The 27,690-nt window shown below is 37.5% G+C and overlaps 1 protein-coding gene and 1 long non-coding RNA gene across 2 annotated transcripts; one reads left to right on the plus strand and one right to left on the minus strand.

Moving 5' to 3' along the window:
- On the minus strand, positions 1-23,589 carry LOC147567528 (uncharacterized). The gene is made up of 4 exons (XR_015230781.1): positions 22,973-23,589; positions 1,707-2,248; positions 1,000-1,301; positions 1-718 (listed from the first exon to the last, which is right to left on the minus strand). It is a non-coding gene; the product is annotated as an uncharacterized LOC147567528 (long non-coding RNA).
- LOC147567529 (proline transporter 3-like) lies at positions 21,302-27,547 on the plus strand. The gene is made up of 8 exons (XM_086654142.1): positions 21,302-21,552; positions 21,656-21,880; positions 23,870-23,964; positions 25,985-26,180; positions 26,293-26,417; positions 26,549-26,764; positions 26,937-27,167; positions 27,295-27,547. Exons 1-8 carry the CDS (start codon positions 21,432-21,434, stop codon positions 27,442-27,444), a joined length of 1,359 nt encoding a protein of 452 aa, XP_086510268.1. The 5' UTR covers positions 21,302-21,431; the 3' UTR covers positions 27,445-27,547.
- The last annotated feature ends 143 nt before the right edge of the window (positions 27,548-27,690 follow it).

Raw genomic sequence — 27,690 nt, forward strand, 5'->3', positions numbered from 1 at the left:
GTAAATAAGAGTTATCCATGTAAGGATTCATTGTTTAAACATTAATTAGAGTGTTGGGAACAGTATAAAATTCATAGACAAAAAACATAGTTTGTATAACAATTAAGCAATATATGCAAACATTCGAGATGATGTCGCGACATACAGTAAAATGTAAACTACAGTTGGGTTCGACATGTCGCACTGTTGTGATACGATAGCTGTTTGCACCTTCGACATATTATTTTTCTCCTCGTAACCTCACCGGAACTCTGCAACCGTGTTGTACGTGGTCTGTCGGGTTCCCTTTTAAGTAGTGGAGGAAGAGTCTTTGTTAACGGATCAAAAGTATACGGTTCGTCGAAATTTGGAACGGGGTAGACACAGTGTTGATATGTATTTCTGTAAGCCTCCACCGTCCAGACGAGATCATAAAAACAAGTACTATCACCCGGAGTCTTGTTGATGCATAGCATTGCATGTTGGCAAGGAAGGGAGTCTATTTGCCAACGCCGACAAGAGCATGTAAGAGTACCAAGATTGACGGAATGACGTGGGGTGGAATAAACTTCATAAATAAGTGGGTCTGCCTCGGCGTAACTCCACATCTCGGAAACTTTGAATTTCCCATCCTAAAGATCATTAATGGAGGGGCAAAGAAATGTATTCCATCCAATAGCGGCTTCTCGGTGTTTTCTCATCTTGTTCATGATTTTCCGCTGAATGGCATCCAATAGAGCTGTAATAGGGAGGACACGGGCTTTCTTTATCATAAAACGTAAACAAATATTATAGTGTTGAAACATAAATAAGGGTGTCATCACAATAACGAGAATGTCTACAACAGAAATATACCCACATCGACAATAACAGGAGTGTTCACGTCACAAAGGAAATGACAGAGAACATTCCTCATTATGTAGAATAATATGATTGAGTGTTTAAGGAAAATTCAGAAGGTATAATGATGCAAAATGTGAAACAATTGAAGATGAAGAAAGTTCAAGGAAGCATAAATACCTATCACCGGGGAAAAAAGAATCGGCCCATGATTCCGGGTTAAGGGATTCGAAGAAACGTTGAACATTAGTTCCGCCCATCTCAACCATTTGTTCAATGGTTACATGATACTCACTTTCGGGTAATGCACGGGCAACCGTAAAAAGAAGACTCTGAAAATAACGTGACTGGCCCGCCCCGTTACGTATTCTCATGTTTAGATTACACCGGAAGTGCCAAGCGCGAAATGAGTGATGAGCGGTGGGAAAACATTCTTTACGCCTTTTCAATATCAACAACTGCGTAAGCAATGGGGAAGAGACCTAATAAAAAAAAGAAATACAAAATCAGTTCTGTGAGATGCATTAAAGCATATTGCGTAAGCATTTCCACAAATGTCTAAACATAAATTGAGATGCAAATGAATTCTTAAATGTCGGGACATTTCACAGAATGTCGGCACATTCACATAAATGATTGCGATAAAATTTATAATGTTTGCAAAAGCATACTGTCGTTTCCATCCTTGGTAACAGCAGCTAAGATGCAACCATTAAAACGAGTTTTTCGTGAATGTTCCATCAATATAGATTACAGGACGACAGTGTTGAAAGCCAAGGATCGATGCATGGAGAACAATAAAAACTCTAACAAATCTATTGGTATGGGGATAGATTTGCAAATCGATTCTACTTTGAGGATTAGTAGTTGCCAAAGCATCTACGTACCACTTCAGTTTAGCATATGAATCACCCTCCTGACCAAAAACTTTATCCATTGCCACCTTCTTACCACCGAAAGAAAAATAATAACTCAACTCAACACCGTAGTCATCCCAAAACTTCTCTTTAACTTCAGCCATACTCCAATCTGGGTGTTTTCTAATGTCTCGATCCATCAAATTACCAACCAATTTACTAGACAATTTTGGATCAGAAGGTTTGAGGACAACATCCGAAATCATGTTTCAGTTCGTACTCTTTCAACAAAAAGACAGATTTACAACCCAACGGTGCAACAGCATGAACTCTCCAATTGCATCCTGGTTTTACACAAACATCAGTCACACGGCCTGGTTCATTCTTGAGATATTTGTAGTTGTTCTTTGTGGCAATGGTATAACGCCCAAGAGCTTGTCGAACAACATTCACATCACCGGGGAATGTCTGTCCAACCTCTGTAAATATTTCACCCCATGATTCACAAACAAACTTCTTATCATTGTTTTTAGAATTAGAAGGTGCTCTATCCGGTTCCATAGATGAAAATTCTGCAAATGAAAGAAAGAAAATGATTATATCCAATAAGAATATGAAAAATGTTCAGACATTACTACGAATGTTATGACAATATAGTAAAATGATTAATTTCACTGGTGGAATGTCTAAATATTTGAACAAATGTTTAATAAAGTGATGGAAATGTTACACGACCGCGAATTATGATTCCATCAAAATCAAAAGTGGTAGCATTTTGACAAATGTGTTAACACAGGATAAAGTTTTGTCAACATTTTAACAAAATGTTCTCTGAATTACATTAACAGAAGTATGATTCCATCAAAATCAAAAGTGGTAGCATTTTGACAAATGTGTTAACACGGGATAAAGTTTTGTCAACATTTTAACAAAATGTTCTCTGAATCACATAAACAGAAGTATGATTCCATCAAAATCAAAAGTGATAGCATTTTGACAAATGTGTTAACACAAGATAAAGTTTTGTTAACATTTAAAAAAAATGTTAACAAAAACAGAAGTTGAAGCTACAATGGACAAAACTGTACGGACAATGAGCAAGCAAACATTATCAAAAAGAAGGATGAAATCTCATAATATTCAAATCATCAACATTACCTGGTTTTATAGGAAAGAAGATGATGACTGAAGTTTTATAGCCGAAGAAGATGATAACTGAAGTTTATGAAGGACGTTCTACAAACGAAAAAGTTGATGGCTGGAAGAGATGACTCAATATGATTAATGAAGATGGCTCGGGCTTGGGTCCGGTTTGTGTTTGAAGATGATGATTGAAGAAGATGATGATTGTTCGAGGGTTTGGGTTTGTGTATGATAAAGGAAGAAGATGATGATTAAATAAGATGATGACTCAATCTCAAAAACCGATGATTGAAGAAGATGATGACTGTAGAATAAATGAAGATGGCTCGGTTGTGTTCTTAAAAAGGGTTCGGGGTTTGGGTTTCGGTTTTGGTAGAGAGAGAAAGATGAAAAAGATTTTGGAAAGAGTTTCTGTTAGAGAGATTTTGGAGAGACAAAAAGATATTTTCGGATTTATAGAGGGAAAGAGTTGTTGGCTATATATAAGAGGGTAAAAGAGGGATTAACTAAAAAAAAATTCTTAGAGATACGTATTGGGACGGGATTGAGCCTAGAGATCCGTATTTGGGTTTGCTTTGAGTTAATATTGGATTATTGGGTTTTTGATGGAATAATTTTCCGGGCCGGGCTTAATTTAGTATTTGGGCCAAAAATTGGGTTTTTAACTCAAAAATACTATTATTTATTTGTGAATTATAATAATACAATGCGTTAAACCTAAGTTTTCTATAATGAACCTCTTTTTGAACTTGATTCTTTTTTATTCTGTTAAAAGATAATGCATTAAACTCTAGAGTCTATAACAATAAATAAAGTAGAAAAGTAAAATACAATAAACAAAGTAGAATTACAAAATAACAGAAACGAGGAATTGTATAGTATAACTGCGATTTATAAAGCATTCTTCATTTTGTAACTTGCAGGTCTGACAGCTCATCTTAAGAATGATATGAAATTTGATCTTGAGAGTCATTCTGGTTGATTGAAAGATGAAATTTGTATCTAACTTCCTGTAACATTGAAGATGAATTAGACAGACACCGAAAGTTTCCAGAAGAAACGGGGGTGTCTGCAAGATGGAACCAAACGATGATTTCGAGTTATCCCACAAGTATTATCCATATAAGAGACCATATCCGCTCGAGTTCTACAAAGTAGGATCAGGTCAGCACCTGGTAAATGGGATCGCCTTCATAGCATGAGTATAAATACCCAGCTAATCCAACAAACGATCGCAAATGAATTGCAAAAAGGGTGAAAGTGAAAATGTCAAGGAAATTGGATTAAGAATTGAATCTATTTGAAAACCAAATATAAAAGTAATCGACGAAAATTGAGCTGAGAGATGATAAACAAAAGGTGGGCGACTAAGGTGGACATCATTATTCGAGCTGCAGTGTCCTCCGGGGTCGAAAGGAAGGTTAATACTAATATTAAAGCTCTTTGAAGACAATTGATATGGACTCATGAGCCACGAGGTCAATTGTAGCGCCCTGACCTCCGAGTCGAAGAATCAGACGAGTTGGATCGTCGAACAAAGCTAGCAATTTTCAATAGTTGGTTTTGAGTATTTATTTCAGTCGATTCATAGACCCATTGGATATATCTCGAGAAATAATAGATTTTGACTAGCCACATGTAAAGATCGGACGTTGTTTGGCTATTGCTCTGTATTCGTTAGTTTTCTTTGTGATCCGGTTAGTAGGGTCATATAATTTCTTCATGGTTGGTTGTGGGAGGAAAAGGAAATAAAAGGTTAAATCAAGGTTCATAAGGTAATTAGTGGAGGTTGAATTAGAGGGATATTAATATAGTTGGACTTATCTGCGAGAGATGTATGAATTTAGGGACTTAACCCAAATTAATTTTGCTGGCCACTTTAATGGCTGACACGTGGCACCCCATGCAATTTAAATTCTTTAAAGCCAGCCCACTGCCTACGTCCTACTCCATTAACCCACTTTTCATTTCCTTCCAACAACATCAATAATAGGTTCGGTGGAAAGTTTAGGTTTTAAACTTCGATTTTCTCGATCCAATTAGTTTGTCATCGGTTGTCGGAATTCAATGAAACTTGTTCCAGGTAATTCCACTCAACTTGTTCTACATATCTATCCGTTTAGAATTTTCTATTTCGTCCGTATTTGGTGGGTTTATGATAGTTATTTCGATAACTGTATAGTTGGGTCTAATATCTCTTGGGTTCGTAATTTAGATCTATTTGGGATAGTTATAGTTATATTTCTTCGAATGATTTATGTTCAGGATCGTGTTTAGGATATTGTGGACTATTTTGGGCTGTCCATGTATAGACGGGTTGCTGCCGAATTATTTTATTGCTCGAATTTCATATTTGGAATAGTTTTGGAAATGAGTTGGAATAGAGATGGTTACCCGAACTTTGTCATATTTCACATAAATGGATAGGTTGAGTTATGGATTGACATTGGGTTCATTTTATGATTTGATAGTTCAAGATTCATGGTATTTGGTGTGTTATATAATTTGTCAGCTTATGAAGACTCGGAAATGTAAAATAGACTTTGTGGGAAGTTGGTTGGTTTATATTCATTTCAGTTATTTGATGAGACGTCTCAGTGAATTGTATAGTGCCAATAGGACGTTCCTAGTATAGTTTCATTCATTTTATGCATTCTTGCTCTGCAAGAGGACTCTTGACAGTTATGTAACTGTCAAATGACCGTTTTGCCCTTTCATATTTCAGTAGGACTAATGAACTGCAATAGAGAGCTCGAGGAGAAGTAGAGCTTAGTCAGGAGTATCATTGGAAGCGCAAGAAGAGGTAGGATCCTACGAATCTTACTTGGAGCACGGGTATTCCCCGTTTCACCATTATATATATATAGTCATTTTTCTTTTTTTTATAGTTCTCTAGTTCAATTTATGATATGATATGGTATGATATGTATGTATGTGGTGTACTCTATGTTATGGATGTTTCTCTTTTCAAAACAAATTGGTTTTTCTGAAAAATAATCACATGGAGGCGGAATCGCTTGATCTGTGTGATCGTTTTGTGTGAATTGTAAACACGTGGTGGCGGAATCGCTTGAGCTGCGTGTATAACATGGAGGCGGAATCGCTTGATCTGTGTTATGTGTAATGGTTGTTTTCCGACGGGCATTGGTTGGTCCCCTTGTTTATTTTATGTTATGGATTAGCCATGAATTATGTCAAGGGTTACACTCGGTGCGTGGCCTGCCGTTTGGTAACGACCATTCTAGTTTACCCGGAATGGGGTCCGGAGAGGATGGGAGTTGGGGTATTCCGACCCCTGGAGTGATTAGGGGACTGACCCAATGCCATGCTTGTTTATTTATTCTGCTAAACCACTGGTGTGTGTGGCTTGAATTCTGTTGTGATTGATACTTACAATGTTTTCACCGAAATGAGAGAGGGTGTTTACCCGAGTTTTCTTAATAAGAAAATACTAATTCCCTGAAAGTGGACACTTGTAAAAGCTTGGCTTTAAACAGGGTTTACCCTACCTTGAGACATGAGAACGCTCTTCTCCTTTGGGTTGATGGGACCTTTAGGAGGGCTCTGTTCTTGTAGCTTTGGGAGCCTATCAGATCATTTAATACTATTATAGGTTCATGCATATGTTTGGGTATTCTTCGAATGGTCAATGAGTTACCTTGCGAGGAAGCGTCAGATCTGGCCGGAGATAGGACGCGCCTCAAGATGAGATAATTGTATTGCCGTGGGTATATGGCTCTGCTACACGACGATGCTCTTATAGTCGTCTGGGTAAGTCATGACATATTCTAAGCGTATCATTGTTTGGGTGAGATTTACTTATCGATGCGTATTGAGATCACAAGCCAGCCTGATGGGCGATGATGACGAAGGGAGAGTTACGGAAGCTCTTACCGGGGTATTACGTGGATCCATGTGTACACTGCAGTAGTCAAACGTTCGATAAGGCGCCGCCTGCCTACGCACTAACAAAGGCCGAACGGTTCTTCCTAGCCGAATAGTAGGTGACCCCGACTGAGGGCGTATTCAGTCGTGATCTTGGTAAGCTAGAAGAATTATCTTGCTATATTACTTTGCTTCGTGTGCATATTGATATCTCTGTATATATATCTGTATATATGTAACACTTATAACTATTAATGTATTAAAATGTTGATGTGTGTGGTGCGGATAGGATGTCTAGGTATCCTACTGAGCTGACCTTCGGGTTATCTCATTCCTATTTTGTTGTTGTTCAGTTGCAGGTATTGGTGACCCGGAGTGACATAGTTTACTTCGACGGTTCACATTATGTAAGATTACAATTTCTATTATATTTTCAACATAATCACAACGTTAATATTATATATGTATCATCTAGAATAGTTAGGGTCGTTCTCTCACTCGTTTGCGATTGTACACATGTAAATAGTATGCACATTATCACTTTTTATTTGATGCTATTGATATTTAGAAGTTTATGAGATATGTATGAATGTTTGACAAGTTTTTCAGGTTTGATATGTTCAATTTATAGAGGAGACTCTGTCCAAATTCAGTCTCTTCTGTGAATTTTTCATATACATGAATTCAAATTGTTTTTATCTGTATGAAAAACTATTTTTGGGTTACATATATTTTCCGAACATATTTTCAAAAGGTTTAAACTATATTTGATTTTCCGCTGTGTTTGTTCTTGATTTGTAACCCGTGATGAGAGTTTTGGCTTGGGTTTATATTTGAAACTGGTTTTAGTGAGTCTGAGACCGAGTTTCTTTTATAAACTGCTTGGCAAACCGTGATTCGGAACACGGGGCATCACATCAATCAATGGATCCAGCTATACATAACTAGGCACCATGCATGAAAACCTTTCTTGTTGCAGTCACCAAAGACGGTAGAAGGAGATCTAAGGTTCAAGTTGTGGTTTGTTAAGATTGAAGAGAAGGTTGAACCTAGGGTGTGTTCACCGGTTGACAGTAGAGGGATGAAAAAAGCCATCATTTGATGAGCTAGAAGCTCGACCACTAGAAGATAACAGTCTAATTACTAGGTATCAGGAACCAACTGTGTGTAACCAGCGATAATATGGACATGCAAAGGGTGGAAGGGGTTTCCCCTCTGAGATGGTTTAAAGACTATGTATGAGTATAGATAGAAAAACTAAAAGATTATAGTAGAAAGTCTATATAATTAGTAAAGAGATGAGGTTTGAGAACCTTCCCTGAGTTTGATGAAGGGGATTCCTTTGTTGTGAGTGAGCTTCACTACTCAGATCCAAGAGTTGGAGGCTAGATGTGGACGATCATTTCAATTTCGCGTGATGTTCATGGTGTGATCTGCGATGAACCCTAATATTTTGATTCGGCTTCCAAACTGCAAGTGGCTTTATTTATCTTCTAGATTTGGTTAGGGTCAAAGATTGATTGAAGGTGTAGGTGTAAATTAATATTTCTGCATCAACAAAAGGAGGGGGATTGGGTTCGGATATGGTATGGGAGGGGTTGACGAAGGTGAAAGAGGGGTTAGGGTTGCTCGACAAAGAAGAGAGAAGAATCGCCTAGATGACATCAGCTAGGAACTTCTCTCTCCTAAAAAAACCCTTTTTGAACTTGATTCTTTGAATAACAAAACTTTCCTCATCACTTCCTCTCTAAACAATTGTTGTGTTACATAACATTTACATCATTTTATGTATTTCAGTTAGTACATTAATTATTCAAATTGATTTAAATTTGTCATTAAAGTATAATACAAGGATATGTGAAACTTTTTAGTAAAAAAATGTGATCGTAGATAGTTAGTCGCCTTAAAAATCAAACAAAAAAATTTTATACAATGGACTTTAATAATGATAAACTCTTAAAATGTGATTAGACGTAGATCTTAGTTGGGTTGAACACTTTCTACTGGATACAACTCAAATTCAGTGGGTCCAGGCTAAACTATGTTACAAAATTTAGCTAAAGTAAACCGATATCAAAGCATATCAAAGTAGAATTCAGTGCTCTTGAGCCAAATTTTGTAACAAAATTCAGTCTGAGTGCACCGAATTTTGGGGCGCATCTAACCAAAGACTGTTAATCTTTTTTTTTTTCAAGACTTTTAATCTTTTTTTTGTTGTAAGACTGTTAATTTAGATTTACCTAGTCAAAGGGAATGCTAACAAGAATGAGAGACACTCTCAAAACTTCCCTGAGATCAAACAACAAGACGTTTATTAAATATTTTTTTTACAAAATTGTCATTTTCTAAATATGGGATGCTCTTTTGCTAAACCAAACTTTTTTGTGAAGCAACCCAAAAGGTATTCGATACATTAAATTAAAACAATTTAAATAAATAGATAGTGTTATTTACTTATGAATATATATATATATATATATATTTGTTTTAGAATGAAAAAACACCCCTAAAATATAAATTTTGGGATAGCGTCACTGTTTGCACGACCAATAGGCTGAATTCTGGCTAATGTATTTGGCTAAACAAGATTTGGAAAGAGAGAGTAAAACTTTTTTTGTATAAATTCCGTCCGGCCACATACTCTGGCCAAGATTCAACCAAGATTGTGGTCCGATAGACTAACATCGTTGTATTTGTTATTTTATACAATTGTAGGATATATTGATTGCAGTGACTAAATGCTAACTCAGTGGTTAAACAGAAAGAAGTCACTCGTATTTATAGGGTAATATAGGTATCTAGTATTGTATGACTCTATCTAAGGTTGTGTTTGATATCAGGGAAATAACTCCATAGAAATAAAAGAGTTTCATGGAAAGTCTTCCACGGATTTTATCCGTGGAAATAAAAGTTCTTTCGTTTGATAGTCATTTATTATTCTGTAGAATTACGAACTCTGTTATCTGGTTGACAACTAACTTTTACGAATATAATATTCAATTAAGAGTTTTTATTTACTCCTTATGTAGTCAAAATGACATTTTTCTTTTATGTTACTAAAATTACATTTTCGTCTTTATGTTGTCCAAATTACAGTTTTACCCTTATGTTTTCAAATTTATATTTTTACTCCTATGTTGTAAAATTATTTAACCTTGTGTCATTTCAATGTAAACGTGTAGACATGCCATTTTTACAAGATACAGGTAAGAATGTCATTCAGACCACATGAGGGTAAAAATGTCACTTTGATTTATATAAGGGTAAAAATATCATTTTACTAATATAAAGGTAAGATGTCAATTTGATATTATAAAGGGTAAAAATGTAATTTTAGCTATATAAAGCCAAAATGTAACTTTAGCCTATAAAGCTAAAATGTCATTTTAACAACTTTGTAAACATGTCATTTGGTAAGAAGGGCAAACTTGTCATTTGCCAATGTAAAAGTATAAGTTTATTTTGCTAACTTTTATGGGTAAAATGTCATTTAGAAATGGTGATAAATATTAGGTTTCAAGTTTCCGAATATATTATAATATTTTTATTTTGATTTTTGACTTTCCACGTTAACTAATTCCTAGGGTGGAGCAAGGAATTAAAAGTGGGTTATTTCATCGAAATAGATTCCTTAGAAAATTGAAGACATGGAATTATACTTCGTATCAAACGGTGGAAATACCTAAATCCATGAAAATTCTTTTATTTCCATGGAAATAGGAGATATTAAACACACCCTTCTCAATCCATCAGATTATATGATAATTTCCATATTATATATTCGTGAAGTATTTATGTCATTACAAATTTAGGATTCGCAGAGTTTAATGTCAAAAAAAAAAAACATCAGCTGAAAAACCAATTTTTTTTTTGTTGACTTAGGGGAAAACCCAAATAGAGGCAGAAATAGAATGTTACTAATCTTTTCTCCGAAAGAATTATGGATGGAACTTCAAACGCCCCAAGAAATAGTTCATATATGCATTTGAAGGATATATCTGTTCGGTCTGAACGAGATGTCCTTCCGAAGGAGTGTCCTTCGACCAAGATGGCAATGCGATCAATTTGTCAGCTAGGATAACGATGACCATACTGTGAAGATCATCCAGTCTGGTCCAATTAGGGGTCGTAATGCTTTGCTAGAAGGCAACTACGATCGTCGGATCAATTCGGTGATTCGCAGCTAACATAGACCGGATCCTTCAACAGGTAACACATAAGAGTGGTAACTTGATCGGAGAGACTTGACTAGACGGGAACAGGCTAAAGATGGATTGGATCCAACTTGAAAGGCCAAAAAGGTTCGAATGGATATTCGGAACAAGATAGAAAGAACTGGGCCTGAAAAGGGGTGCCCGGAGTAAGGCTGTTTTGGCCGGTCATGTGATGGCCGACCAAGGGAAGTGGGCCGGCCAAATAAAGCCCATAGTGGGCTGCCTTGGCTGGCCAAACTTAAAGGGTTAGCCAAATTCCCCAAAAGGGTATTTTGGTAATTATCTTTTCTGTGACCCGAAAATAGAAAAACCTAATCTGAATATGATTCTAATTAGGGTTTCTCTATATATAGGGTCAGTAGAGAACAGAAAAGGTGTGGATTTTTCTCTGGAAGTAAAATATACAGCTCACTCTCTCTCTCTCTCTCAATATACAGCTAGTGGAGAGAGAGGGATATAGAGAAAAAGCTCCCGTTCTATCAATCTAGTCAAGAGGAAGAGTTCTTCTCAACCTTCTAGTAAGTTCTAGCAGTCTGAAAGGAAGGGAGATCAAGTCTATACACTCGGTGTCTCAAGTAGAGGAGCGACAATTGGAGTTCTCGATCTTCACACGCGATTGGAAAGGTTCGAGGGAAAAATGCGTTCAAGGTATTTATCCCTCTTCTAGTTCATTGATTAGTTCATGCGTATGATTCTGGGTATTCTAGTGTAAACATATGATGTTTGAGATTCCGCTTAGAACACTAGATAGTGTATAGGATACACACAAAATCCTACAGTGGCATCACGAGCCGGTTGCATGAAACTATCTCTGACTAGTCGAATTAGATTCAAACTTGATTGATTAGATGATTTTATGTTTAGATATGGATTTAGACATGAAATTGATTAGTTTAAATTTGATTTAGACGTAATCGGATAGAAATTGAAAGTGTTTCAATGGGGAGAACTTTAAAATTTCAAGTTTTTGAAAAGAGTTTTCAAAAAGAAGTTTTAAAAGAAATGGTTTTTTGAAAAGAGTTTTCAAAGTCTGCTGTTTTTGATGAATTTTTATCAAAAACAGCAGCTAAAGTTGAAAAGAACCGAAAAACAGGAAAGGAGGAACTGTTGTCCAAGAGCCGGACCGACCAAGACGCGTCCCAGGACGCCTCTGGCCAGTCGCGGACGTCTTGGACGCGTCCGAGTCCTTCTCGGACTGGGAACCCGAGATCGTCTCGGACAAACGCGTCCGAGATTGTCTCGGACTGGGAGTCTGAGACCGTCTCGGACTGGGATCCTGAGAGATCCGTGTCCCAGCACGTGAGGTCGCGTCAGCTGGACGCGACCAGAATAGTCCGGGCGCGTCTCGGATTTAGAATCCAGACGCGACCGACACTATCCCTTCCAGACGCGTCTAGGACGCGTCTAGAGAAACCAGAAGCCATCTCGGACTTGGAGTCCGAGATGCATATACTTGGACAGAGCGTCTAGGACGCGTCTGAGGGCTTGGGACGAGTCTGGCCTAGGGCTAGGACGCGTCCACCCGAGGGACTTGGCACATGCCAATCCGGGTCCGACCTTGGCTCGGACCTTGACCGTGACTTGACTTGGTCTAGTCAAAGGGTTCCTTGACCAAGTTTGACTTAAGTCTTTAGAGTTTGACTCGGGTCTTTTGGGGCCTTGACTTAAGTGGGAGGTTTCGACTTTTCTTCTTCCGACTTTAACCATATTTTTTCCGAAAGCGACCCGGGCCAACCAAAAGCCTAAAACGGAGTTTTTCCAAAACGATTTCAAAATCTTTTAGGATAAAACCAAAACGAGCCATTAGTCCGAATTTTACGAGAATCAGACTTAAGGTACGTTAGACATAGAGATGTCTATAGTATCTCCCGGATAGCTACTTAGAACATAGCAAACCTAGATTCGACCTAAGGAAGCGAATCTCATACATACTTAGGTGTTTTATGACTGTCATATTATTATGTATGTATGAATGTGAATGCGGGTTCTAGTATGGCCATAGAATTGTTCTATTCTTGTTTTTAAGCACGGATGGGTGCCCGATGTAATTAATTTAATTTCAAGTTTTATACGATCTACGAATCGTTGAGTCTTGTAATTAGAGTTAAGGGTCCGATAGAGTCCATTGAAGAACCAAAGGATGAGATCGTGGTTCGAGTGGGATAATTCAATGGAGGTTCGATGATGGAGATCCAAGCGAACAAAGGCGAAACAAACAAGAACCTAAGAAGATTAGATCTTTTAGGTTAGGGGCCATACTAGGATCATGTCTGCTTGGTTTATTTTCTCGCGCGCATTTATTTATTTACGTTTTATGTCGTGTATGATTCTGTTAGAGTTCACAGAATGCATGCATGCTAAAAATGTAAAAGTCCCCAAAAAGAATTTTGAGTAATGCCTACCCAGATTAAGACACCTTTTGCGCCCTTGTTCATCGATGGTGGGTTATACCAAAGCAGGGTGCCATCTTTTACCTCGGGACAATACGGGTAGATCTATGAAGAGGTCTACACGTCTAAATGGTTATTCTCAACGAGTCAGCAAAAGGGTTTTAGATTTCGAGGCAAAAGGATGAATTTAACACATAAGTGTTATTCATCAACCAAGAGTCATAGGAGTATGATCAGTAAAGAGTTACTCACCAGGAGGGTGGAGTTAAGGGCAGTGCCAAAGTACGGTTAACTCCACAGGAATGGGATATTGGAATCATATTATTCAAAGGGGGACGGTTTTCATTGAATAATATGGCAAAAACTGTTTTTGCTTAAACATTGAATGTAGTACTTAGTAATATCCTTATTTTGTTTATGTAGAGTAGAGATGGCATATAGTATTAGTTCACAATTAGATAGAGATCTATACGACTTTCTAGATTGGGAGGAAGATCAGAGAAGAGTTCTCGATGCTTCGAATAAAGAAAGCGTAATAGAGATACCAGAAAGAGAAGTGGAAGGCGGTGCCTATGTTATAGAGGTCAATTTGGCAGATACGGCTGACTCTCCTTCATGGGTATTTGATACCGGATGTGGAGCACATATAATCTCGAAATTAGATGAGCTCAAGGAGATCAGGTATCTGACAAAGAACGAGATGGTTCTACGAGTCGCAAATAAACCAAGAGTTGCTGCTGTGGCTGTAGGAACCTATGAGCTTAGTCTAGAAACTGGATTGATATTAGTGTTGCATAATTGCTATTATGTGCCCACTATTTCAAGGAACATCATCTTTGTGTCAGTACTAGACAAAGAGGGATATCATGTAATAATAAAGGACAAGTGTTGTTCTTTATACAAAGATGAGATATTCTATACCAGTGCTAGACTACGCAATGGTCTTTATGTTATGAACATAGAAGACGAAATCCTGAACATAGACACGAAACGGCTTCGTACTCACGATTCTAACCAAGGTTATCTCTGGCATTGTCGTTTGGGTCATATTAACATGAAACACATGCAAAAGCTTCATGCGAATGGACTTCTGGGATCGTGTGATTTAGAATCATACGATACATGTGAACCATGCTTAGTGGGCAAAATGACACGATCGTCCTTCAAGGGGAAAGGTGATCGAGTGAGTGAACCATTAGGACTGATACATACAGATGTATGCGGACCTATGAGTACACTCGCGAGAGGTAACTATGGCTACTTCATAACGTTCACCGATGACTTCACTAGATATGGTTATATATATCTTATGAAGCATAAGTCGGAATCGTTTGAAATGTTCAAACAATTTCAGAACGAAGTAGAGAATCAACTTGGCAAGAAAATAAAAGCCATTCGATCGGATCGAGGTGGTGAATATTTGAGTCAAGAGTTTGAGGATCATCTTAGGAGTTGCGGAATAGTATCCCAACTCCTTCCACCAGGAACACCTTAGATGAACGGTGTGTTCGAAAGGAGAAATCGAACCTTGATGGACATGGTTCGATCGATGATGAACTTAGCCGATCTTCATAACACCTTCTCGGGATATGCTCTAGAAACGGCCGCTTTCACACTAAACCGACCTCCGTCAAAAGCTGTAGAAAAGACGCCATATGAGTTATGGACTGGAAACGTTCCAAAGTTGTCTTTTCTCAAAGTCTGGGGTTGCGATGTTTATGTAAAACGTTTACAAGGAGATAAACTAGCACTAAGATCAGACAAATGTCTCTTTGTTGGATATCCAAAAGAGACGAAGGGGTATTACTTCTACAATCCATCAGAGAACAAAGTGTTTGTTGCTCGTGATGGTGTCTTCCTTGAAAATGAGTTTCTTTCCCAGAAGACAAGTGGGAGAAATATAGAGATCGAAGAAATTCGATCCGAGCAACAAACTGACACTGTTGTACCGATGTCAGAAGTCGCGATTTCTAACTATTCAGAGCCAATAGAAAAGGGAACAGAGGAAGAGATAGTAGATCTCGGAGATCCTCCCGCGCAAGGCGAATGGGATTCGTAGGAGAACCCTCAAGGAGTTGAGAGTGTCTCACCTGTTGTTCAAGCCCCACGTAGGTCCGCAAGGCTGATTGAATTATCTCAACGACAAGAGGTCTTGTTGATAGAAGATAATGAACCCAGCACCTACAAAGAAGCTATGACGAGCCCAGACTCCGAAAAATGGCTGGGAGCCATGAAATCCGAAATAGAATCCATGTCTGAAAATCAAGTTTGGAACTTGGTTGATTTGCCCGATGGAGTAGAACCCATTAGATGCAAAGGGATTTTCAAGATGAAAACAGACAAGGATGGAAACGTGAGCGTTTTCAAAGCTAGACTCGTGGCAAAAGGTTACAGACAAGTCCAAGGAATAGACTACAAAGAAACCTTTTCCCATGTCGCGATGCTTAAGTCAATTAGGATTATTCTAGCAATTGCAGCTCATTACGATTATGAGATATGGCAAATGGATGTCAAAACTGCCTTCCTGAACGGAAAACTGGAAGAGGATGTGTACATGACACAACCTGAAGGTTTTGAGGACTCCAAAAATGCTGGAAAAGTTTGCAAGCTTCAAAGGTCCATCTACGGGTTGAAGCAAGCAAGTAGGAGCTGGAATCTTCGGTTCGACGAGAAAATCAAAGAGTTTGGCTTTCTAAAGAACGAAGAAGAATCTTGTGCATACAAGAAGGTTAGTGGGAGCAACTTAGTTTTCTTGGTCTTGTATGTAGATGACATACTGATTGTTGGAAATAACATTCATATGCTTAACTCCGTGAAAGAGTGGCTTAGGAAGTGTTTTTCAATGAAAGACCTAGGAGATGCAGAATATATTTTGGGCATCAAGATCTATAGAGATAGATCGAGGAAGATGATTGGACTCAGTCAAGAAACTTATATCGATAAGATTCTCGGGAGATTCAAAATGGAAGACTCTAAGAGAGGATTTCTACCCATGAAACATGGCACGACGCTAAGCAAGACTCAGTGTCCCCGAGATCCTGATGAGCTAGCATACATGAAGAAGGTGCCTTATGCTTCGGCAATAGGATCAATCATGTACGCCATTGTCTGCACTCGCCCAGACGTCTCATATGCTCTGAGCATGTGTAGTCGTTACCAATCTAATCCAGGTGAGAGACACTGGACCACAGCCAAGAATATCCTGAAGTACTCGAGAAGGATAAAGGATCACTTCTTGGTTTATGGCGGAAAAGATGAACTAGTCGTGGAAGGCCATGTGGATGCGAGCTTCCAAACGGACAAAGATGATTTCCGATCGCAGTCGGGTTACGTCTTTTGTCTAAACGGAGGAGCCGTAAGCTGGAAAAGCTCAAAGCAGACTACTGTAGCAGACTCTACCACAGAAGCAGAATACCTAGCCGTTTCGGAAGCAGCCAAGGAAGGATTTTGGATCAAGAAGTTTATCTCCGAACTTGGTGTCGTTCCTAGCATAGAAAAAGGGGTAACTCTATATTGTGACAACAATGGAGCTATTGCCCAGGCTAAGGAACCAAGAGCAGACCAAAAGTCCAAACATATCCTAAGGAAGTACCACGTGATTAGGGAAATCATTGAGCGAAAAGATGTGGTCATTTGCAAAGTCGATACGGACGACAACGTTGCCGATCCGTTAACTAAACCACTGCCTCAGCCCAAGTATGAGAGTCATAGAAAGGGGCATAGGTATAAAGCGCATCGAAGAATGGCTTTAGGTTGTAATTGGATTAATAAAAGGAGTTTCATGTAATCAATTAGCTACATTCAATAAAAGAAATAAATTAGTTATTTCTGTCATTAAATAATGGTTTAGTGTTTAATTGACAGTCCAAAAATAATGAAGCATTCCAAGTAGGTTTATCAGATGCGTGATCTGGTAAATGAAACCCTACTAAGTGAACATGGAATAGATTCATTACTAAGTCCCTAGTCCAGGTCATTGCATGGACAACAATGACTCATGAAGACTAGCATGGGAGATTGACTGATAGCGCAGTTTCATGGGCTATAGGAATATAGTATTTAAGTCAATTACATGGGTGTATGATTGGGGAACATACACTGGATAACCCAAACATGAGAGTTCTTCAAGAGTTGAAAAACGTCATGAACGCTCATAGGCGAGATTGGAGAGATTCCTTAAGCATGAGTACTCCACTCATCTTATGTAAGGAATGTCGAACTTTGGTACCGTCAAACGCCGTGCCGTAAAAAGAGGTTATAAAGACGAATTACTGGGGGAGACAGGATAGACATGAAGTTAAGTGGGAGTACAAGACTGAATGATGTCCTCCTATTGAGTTAGGATAAGTATCTCCGGGCCACTTGAAGAGAAGCAACTGGAAAATGTGTTGCCACACTCAAATGGATTAATGGTTAATCATTTGCTTTGACAGTTGTTCTCCAGATCAAGAAAGTCTGAAGGATATGACGTATCAGATGAGATAAGAAGAGACATGGGAATCGAGCATTGCACTTGTTCTAAGTACAAGTGGGAGACTGAAGGATATATCCATTCGGTCTGAAGGAGATGTCATTCTGAAGGAGTGTCCTTCGACCAAGATGGCAATGCGATCAATTTGTCAGCTAGGATAACGATGACCATACTGTGAAGATCATCCAGTCCGGTCCAATTAGGGGTCGTAATGCTTTGCTAGAAGCCAACTACGATCGTCGGATCAATTCGGTGATTCGCGGCTAACATAGACCGGATCCTACAACGGGTTACACATAAGAGTGGTAACTTGATCAGAGAGACTTGACTAGACGGGAATAGGCTAAAGATGGATTGGATCCAACTTGAAAGACCGAAAAGGTTCGAATGGAGATTCGGAACAAGATAGAAAGAATCGGGCCTGAAAAGGGGTGCCCGGAGTAAGGCTGTTTGGGCCGGCCATGTGATGGCCGACCAAGGTAAGTGGGCCGGCCATACAAAGCCCATAGTGGGCTGCCCTGGCTGGCCACACTTAAAGGGTTAGCCAAAATTCCCCAAAAGGGTATTTGGTAATTATCTTTTCTGTGACCCGAAAATAGAAAGACCTAATCTGAATATGATTCTAATTAGGATTTCTCTATATATAGGGTCAGTAGAGAACATAAAAGGTGTGGATTTTTCTCTGGAAGAAAAATATACAGCTCTCTCTCTCTCTCACTCTCTCTCAATATACAGCTAGTGGAGAGAGAGAGGGATATAGAGAAAAAGCTCCCGTTTTATCAATCTAGTCAAGAAGAAGAGTTCTTCTCAACCTTCTAGTAAATCCTAGCAGTCTGAAAGGAAGGGAGATCAAGTCTATACACTCGGTGTCTCAAGTAGAGGAGCGACAATTGGAGCTCTCGATCTTCACACGCGATTGGAAAGGTTCGAGGGAAAACGCGTTCAAGGTATTTATCCCTCTTCTAGTTCATTGATTAGTTCATGCGTATGATTCTGGGTATTCTAGTGTTAACATATGATGCTTGAGATTCCGCTTAGAACACTAGATAGTGTATAGGATACACACAAAATCCTACAGCATTTACATAGGCTGACCACAATGTCTGCAGTGACATTGAGTCCAAATATGCTTCTTGAGTTGATATTCTATACTTAGAGTAAACTCTTTGATAGGTTATACTTCTTAGTTGATGCATAATAGTTGAGCAATTACTATATAGGGGATCGACGCATATGCCTTTAGTTTTGTCGGTTTAACGAAGATACCTTCCGGGCTTTCTACCATTCATGTTTTAGAGCCCGAGTAAATAAAGGAAGTGTTGACTAATAAAATTAGATCATCTTTAGAGTGGTTTCATTGATGGATTCGAGACCCTAGGCTTTCTCCCCAGTTGAGTTCATCTCTTTTATTCGTTTTACTATTTTATTGTTTTGTCTAATCACTAAAACCAAAATCATTTGAAAAATCACACTACTTCTAAGTTAAGAACGTATTTGACTAGTCTCTGCAGATCGACCCGGTCTTACCGGAATTATCACTTGGCGCCAGTATACTTGCGGGTGGTGACCTATTTAGGAAACTTTCTAGGCCCATCATGCTTCTTGTGCTGCTTTAGGGGCTCTACTGATGGAAATTTCATCTAAGGAAGTTGTATATCAAAGCACATGCCTATCTAAGGAAGCTCGTAAAGCAATGAAGACGACTTCCTCCACATGTTCCACTATGTTGCAATTGCTCCCTTCACCATCACCTGCAGACTTCTTTAATATTTTTGAGAATTATGTTGGGATTTTGTCTTTTGTTGATAAGGATTAATTTGACCCGGGATGCTCGACTCCTATGCACATTAAGGTGTTATCTGTTATGGGACTTCTAAGAGACGAGGTTATGGTATCCGTTACGAAGGTAGACACAACTCTATTGGAGTCTTATGCATACATTTGTGGTCCAAATGCACAAATTCAGGAAATCAAAGAGGCAATTGAAGAATTCAGTTGAAAAAACTATGTTGGCACGCTCAATTCCCACGAATGGCTAAGGTTTTTCTTGGGAATAATCATGAACCAATTACAAGTTCTTGGTTTTCTTCATGGAACCAAGTGGAAGACGCACATCACGTGTTCAATAAAATGTCCCTCACGGGATTTTCACCTACTCGTTTGTTTCAAATTTTAGTGCTACACGAAATATTTCCGCTACAAAACTGAACTTTTGTCATGTATCGGCTAAGGTAGTATATGTGGGTTCTTTCATCAAATTAAAGGACAACGGGCGATGTCTAAATTTATCGGACGTTTATACATTGGTACTGCTTTTGCGAGTATCTTGGCAATATATGATTCAGCTTATTGTTGGTGGTATGGTCCAGATTTGTCTTCTACAGATTTTCAGCAAATTTCGTGACAAGTGGGACTTAGGGATCGGTATGGAAGAATTCATCGTATGTGGGTGCACCCGATTATTTTCTTCATCGAAACCATTCGGGATGAACCTTCTGGGGAAAGGGGAGATGATGCAGGAGCATCCGGGCTGGGCCCGCGAACCCGCGCGCCCATGGCCTAGTCGGCTAAGTTAGCAGTTTAGGAAGAGCCCCAGTTTATTAAGATTCATAATGAATCTAGGTATAGGAAGTTGCATTATTTTAGTATTTCTATTATGTAGGAAAGTCCAGTTTGAGTCTATCTAGGAAAGTCTAATATCCTATAAAAGGATGTGCAGTCTGTCTTTATTATTCATATTGAAGAGAAAAACCCCATTGAAGTTAATCAAGTTTACAGTTATTTTATCGTTCTTCGTTTATTTATTGTCTTCTTTTAATTCCGCTGCGTTCTACATCAGAAGGTCACCAGTCAGAAATTTTCCGGCCGGCGACCTTCGACAGAGAAGAGAGCGGTGAGTTGGAGAGAGAAAGAGATGAGTTGGAGAGAGAGAAAGGTGAGTTGGAGAGAGAGGTGAGTTGGAGAGAGAGGTGACGTGGAGAGAGATAAGTGGTGGAGATGGAAGTGAGGTGGAATTTATGTTTTTCTTTTTAATTTTATTTTGAAGAAATATATATAGGAAGGGTAGTTAGGACATTTACATAAAAAAAGAGCTATATTTGAATTTACAGAAAATAGGGGCTCATAAAGGAAGTTGGACACAAAGTAGGGGCCAAATAGAAATTAAGTCTTGATGAAATCCGATTAACCAAAAACTCAGTAAAACCTCTAGATACCATTGAGTTCTTGTTCTTAAACAGAGTTGTTGGGTCTTCATAGAATCACTCAATTTGTTGGGAAGGGATTTCAATAACCTAAAGACATGTGTGGGCCATTGATTTTTGGTGTTATTTTATGACCCTGACATTAAGAAGGGGCAATTTCGTCAAAGAAAAAAACGTGTGGGCCGCATGCTCTTCATTTAACTTACATTTGACGGGAAATTGACTTTTTGAGGTTAACGCCTAAACAATCAATGATTTTAGGGGTGTAGTCCTAATATCACTAAATAAACGGATGTCAATAACTAAATCTCCCTGAACAAAATAACACCTAAACCAAATAGGACGACGGAGTATATAATACCAACACCACCCCCATCAGAGAATCAGAAAATATAAATATCAGCACTGCTATATATACCTAACACTAAATCATCAGAGAATCAGAAAATATGAATACCAACACTGCCAACCATCAAGTTTTTGGTATAGAGCCATCTATTACTAATAATCCAATAAAGGATGGAGATGATCACCCACATCCTCTCACTTCTGCTCATACCATTGATTCTGGTCAGTAAATATCTCCTTCTCTCTAATCAAGTTGAGTTACCAATCATATAGAGAGTTGTTTGAATTATAATTTTAGTCTTTGATGCTACATGATTGGATGCAGATTCATGGAAACAAGTGGGATTGTTGCTGGTAACAAGTTTCAACTGTGGGTATATATTGAGTTTTTCAAATTTGATGATGGTACCATTGGGTTGGTCATGGGGAATTACTTGCTTGCTTATTGTTGGCTTCTTCACTGCCTATGCTAACTGGCTTTTAGCTGGATTTCATATCATTGATGGCAACAGATTCATCCGGTACCGTGACCTAATGGGCTTCGTTTTCGGTGAGATTACCATATATCACAGCTTTATGTATGTTAATTTTTGGGTTGTAGATAAACATGATATTGGATTCTGTTCAAATATATTTTAGAAAAGATAGTCAAATCTTCCATGACAGTTTAAAGATGACGGTAATACTTATACACTCCTTCCGTCTCAAATTAAGATACTCAAGCCGAAATTTTTTTGAAAATTACACATGTTTTTTTGCACTTTTTTAACGTTTAGATTAGTAGAATTTCTCTTTTAGGCTAAATCCAAAGAAATTTCCTTATCGAAATTAAGTGGAAGAAAATTGGATTTCATTTAACGTGCAGATTGTTTTCGGTAATAATCCAAATTGTTCATGCTTTTGGATGAGATTTTTTCTTCCAAATTGGATAGTATTTTCTTCTAAATTGGATTGTTACCGAAAATAGTTCAACAAATACATGGAGAGTTCTTTAGAATTCCTCCATTGCCACAAATATTTTTACAAAAAATTGTTAAAACTTAAATTTTGTTTTGGAGGTAAATTTAAATTTAATCGCAGATATTGTTAGTAAAATTTTGGTTTTTTTTTTTGTTGAAAGCATAGTAAAATTTTGGTTGAAACTTAAATTTTATTTTGGAGTTAAAATTAGATTTAATCAATCAAAATTTTATTTGATAGATTGTATATGATAAAAGAGAGGTATTTTATTTTGAGATAAACCGTAAAGGAAGGGGTTGGGGGGGGGGGGGGGGGGGGGGGGGGGGGGGGGGTAGTGTTTCACAATAGTGACATCTAGCTCAAAACATTTGGCAAATATGTGGAGAGAATGTAGCTACTATATTCATGTTTATACCATAACACAGTCTGTCTATGTGAGATTTTTCTCAAGCCTGGCATATTATTTTTAGTATAACGCATCTTTTGTTGAGTGACGTGTGTTGGAAAACTGATTGAGCCGATGCAACAGAATTAGAGTTTTCCCCCTTTGTCTTAGTTACGAGGATAATATGAAGAATAGTGTGAGAAATTTGCAGTCCAAAGTGATCCTAAGTGCACTAGGATTCCGGCAACCAAATATCAATCTAACCGTACAAATACTAGATGAGTAAGTCAGGAATACCTTTGCAAAATTTCAGCTCAATCGGATCTCACTGTCGGATTTCCTGAACACCGAAGGCTGTACGTGCTGAAAATACTTAACCCCGCTGACAACTTCGTCTCGGCAGACCTCTTTCTCCCTCCTCTCTTCTCTTGTGCGTTTCTAATTGTGTTAGTGCTTCTCGCACACTTCTAGATTAGATTAAGGTAGTATTTATATACTCCCCTTTAACTCTAATTCCAACTCGACTTGGGCCCAGATTTAGTTTACTAGACCAAACCCAACTAAGTTTCTCCACTAGCAGGAAAACCCAACAACGTGGTGGATGTACAGTTAAAAGGATCAGTAGCTAACTCTTATATCTTGTTAAACACTTAAGCTTATAAACATAAAATTCAAAATCAATTGGCAATAGATGCTCTTTCTCGGTCTATTCTCACAAGAGATTTATCTTGAGTTATAGTCAGTTACATCTCAATAAACCTTATCTAAAGCTTATTCTACTGACATACTAGAGTTGTGCACGAAACTAAATAGATAATCCTAATGATTACAATATTATTCAAACTTTTTCAAGAGATATAAGTCATGAGTTGAAACCAGATTTTGATTTCTTTTATTGTCTCTTAGTAACTCAAATATATCCTCTTCATCAAAAAAAACTCAAATATATCCTCATGTGTCTTGAGTAACAACTTAATTTACTCAGTCATGCATGGCCCATGTTTGAATTTTCTAATGAAAAGACAAGTTTTATGATAACTTATTGTTCTTTTCTGTCTAGGAAGGTGCATCTTCAACGGGAGATGAATAATTTGTTTTTTTTTTTTTTTTTGTTGAAGAGAATACATTAACAATAAAGAGTCAAGGCAGATACTAATAATCAAGGCTATTATAGTTTTCAACTTTATCTTGCAGGTAGAAAGATGTACTACCTGACATGGGTCCTGCAGTTTTTTACACTTCTTTTAGGGAACATGGGTTTCCTTCTTCTTGGGGCAAGAGCACTAAAGGTTCCATACTTCTTCAATTTCCAATATTTTAATTTATTCTTTCAGAGGACATAAAAGTCTTATAGGAAGATTCCTAAGATCAAAGATAACAATACTTGATCTATTACATAAAATATTTTTTTATTTTATTTTAGAAGAGACAAAGTATTTCATTAAGAAACAAAGTAATGGTAGGAGAAATGCTGCCAAAACTCCGAACAAGATCGCGAGTTGGTTACATCGAGAGGCTTAATTCCTAGTTAAGTCATCTCAATTACAGGTAAAGTGACTAAGGTTTGTGATCTTAATCCATAGTTGTTTTATTGTGCAATGGAGCGCCAACCCCTTGATCTTAACAACAACGTTTTTTGTTGTTTCTTCTTCAAGCATTCTGGTATTTCTTTCACCCCAAATTATCCAAATTGTCGTTGGAAGGGTGCATAGGTCGATGAAGCTCTTCCTATCTTTGTTTTTCATGTGATCCAATTTTCTAACAACTTGAGTAATTGATATCGTGATGTTGTAAAGGGGGTTAGAATGTCCTAAATAACTCTACACTTGCTTAGTAAAGGGGCAAAGGAGAACTAGATGATCTTGTGATTCTTCATCTTCGGTCTTCCATACATAGAGAGCATCTATTTGGAATAATCGACCCTTTCTTGATTACACTATCAGTTGTCGGAATAGAATTATACTCCAAAGACCAAAGAAAGAACGAAACTTTTAAAGGGATAACCTCATTCTAGTGGAAGTGATGATCACAGGGGAGTTAACTATTTGATCTAATGCTTGGTACTTGGTTGAGGAACCTAAAGTGAAGGGTTCGGGGCAGGGGGTCCAAGTTCTTTTATATCTGCTGGAGTATAGTGAGTTAGAGGCCTCAGTGATAGCTTCATGCATGGTCGGTAGGTCTTGAATCTCTGATTCTTTTATAGGTCTGGTAAAGTGAAAATTCCATAAATCATCGTAAAAATAACCAGCGACATTAGCTGAGACTGAAGCTTGCTTCTTTTTAGAAGCTCTCCAAACTCCAAAGAGATAAGTATTTCGTTCTAAACACCTCTGTCTTAGTCCAGTCATCCAAATAGAAATTAATCTTTTCTCTTCTATTAATCTGAAGCTTTTGTTAGTTTTTGAATCTCATGATTCATAGTAGAGACAAGTTTTGGAATCTCTGTTCATCAGAAGGGAGATGCTACAATTACTTAGAGGGTGACATGCTGACTCATTTTCACTAAAAGACAAAGCTTTTCCAAAGTTTGATTACGACCTGGACCGTTCTTTTATCCTGATGAGTCAGCATGTCATCCTCTAAGTAAAAAATTCTAAGAGCATCTCCAATGTAAAACTCAAAAGAAACTCAATTTCTCCTATGTTTCAAGGCTTAATTGAGTTTCTCGTTCCTAGATGTCAATATTGAGATCCTCAATTCAAAAGACATCTCCAATGCAACACTCACTCTAAAAAGTAACTTAGGTGTCATTTCTTAGATAGGTAGATTTGTTTTAATATTGAGTGGCCAATTGAGATCCTCAAAAGAAATCTCAAATATTGAGTTTCTTCTTGAGATATCTCAACATTAAATGATGTCACATCATTTTGAGATCCAAATTGAGTGTTGCATTGGAGAGAGTATTTTACAAAAAATTTAAAAAATCTTAGCTGACACTTCGAGTTTTTCAGTTTGAGTGTTGCATTGGAGATGCTGTAACTAACTAAAACATTTCCCTAATTAGAACTCCCTATTGTTCGACTACTTATTAGAAAAGATAATGTCAATCTCCAGTGTAGGCATCAAGCAAAAATTCTATAGTGATGTTCTTTTTGGTGAGGTAGTAAGATGCACGTCTCTCTAACAGAGATATCCGAGTTTGAACCTTACTCTTTTATTTAAAAACACCTCTCTATATATGTGGAGAGAGAGAGAGAGAGGGAGAGTATGAGATTTATAAATAATGATTGATGTTCTTCAACAAAAAAAAAAAAAAAAAAAAAATTAATGATTGATGTTGATATGATTGGTATATACATTAAATTGCAGGAAATAAATTCAGAGTTCTTGGGGAGTGGTGAAGCTCCTCTGAGAATTCAGTATTTTGTGATAACAACAGGAGGACTCTATTTGATATTCTCAGTATTGGTGCCAAACCTATCATCAATGAGAAGATGGCTAGTAATTTCATTGGTCCTTGCTTTCACTTATGTTGCCATCCTATTGGTTATCCTAGTAAAAGACGGTAAACCTATAAATTCACCTCTTCTTCACTCTGTATATGTCAATATACTTATATACATATGTATTTCTAAACATATATCAAAATTTGACCTTTGGTTTTTTTCTTTCGAAAGGGAAGTCAAACCGAAATAAAGATTATACGATAAAGGGAACCAAAGTCGATAAAATGTTTAACGGCTTCGGAGCAATTGCAGCAATTCTAGTTTGCAACACATCTGGCCTATTACCTGAGATACAAGTAATCTAAACCTTATTATTTTTATTATTGTCTCAATCAATGAACATAAGCCAAGATTAATGAACCTAAATGTTACATTAATATGATACTAGTTTTTAGAGAATTTGATGATAAATAATTTATGTATACAGTCAACTTTGAGGAAGCCAGCAGTGAAGAATATGAGGAAAGCCCTATATTTGCAGTACACAATTGGGCTTGCAGTTTACTATGGAGTGAGCATAGTTGGATACTGGGCCTATGGTTCAATTGTTCCCGAGTACCTACCTAAAGAGCTAAGTGGGCCTAGATGGGCCAAGGTTGTCATAAACTCTGGACAATTCCTGCAGAGTGTCATTGCACAACATGTGAGTTTTCACATACATTGATTTTTTTTCACTTACTTTTTTTTTTTTTTGAGAAACTTACTTGATATACGTATAAACAACATCGGCAAACAAATAGTTACTCGGAAATGTCATTAAAACAAAATAAAATATGAGCTACTCAGTTTTACTAATTATCTACCTGTTTTTCTAGATGTACATTTCACCCGTTCATGAAGCTCTTGATACTAAATTCCTAAAACTAGATCAAAACATGAACTCAATGAATAACATCAAGCGTCGTATCATTCTTCGTGTTATCCTCTTTGGAGCAAATATCTTTATAACGGCCACTTTTCCTTTCATGGGTGATTTCGTAAATTTATTGGGTTCATTTGCGCTCTTTCCTCTAACCTTCGTGTTTCCAAGCATGATCTACATCAAGGTAAGAAATTTCTTTTCCTACAAATAATTTCTCACTGTCGGATAAACAATAAAAGTTCATTAATTTTTAATTAGTATCAAAATTAAGTATTTAGTAAAGTATTCCCATAATTATATGTAAATTACAGATGAAAGGAAAAACAGCTAGAATAGAGCAGAAGATGTGGCATTGGGGCAATATTGTCATTTTCTCTCTACTTACGGTTATGACGTCAACTTCTGCCGTCAGATTGATATTAAATAATATCAAGATTTATCGTTTTTTCGCCGACACTTAAGTTGTTAGAGTTCATATTTTTTATACCAAAAATATGGTTAAAGAAAAATATATAATGTATTACCTCATAATGTTAATGTTATTCTTATGTTTAAAAGTCCAAAGTTTTGATTTTAGTATAATATGATCGATTTGGTGCATTCAAAAGAAGACTTATGTATTCATTATATCGTTCCATCGAAGGAAAAAGAAATAGGTAAATTTTAGCCAAAACTCCCTAAAAAAACTGGACTTCGGTTAAAAAGGA

Source organism: Eschscholzia californica, unplaced genomic scaffold, assembly GCF_041429995.1.
Source record: "Eschscholzia californica isolate CP2 unplaced genomic scaffold, dmEscCali1.0.p SCAF_1, whole genome shotgun sequence".
Lineage (NCBI taxonomy): Eukaryota > Viridiplantae > Streptophyta > Magnoliopsida > Ranunculales > Papaveraceae > Eschscholzia > Eschscholzia californica.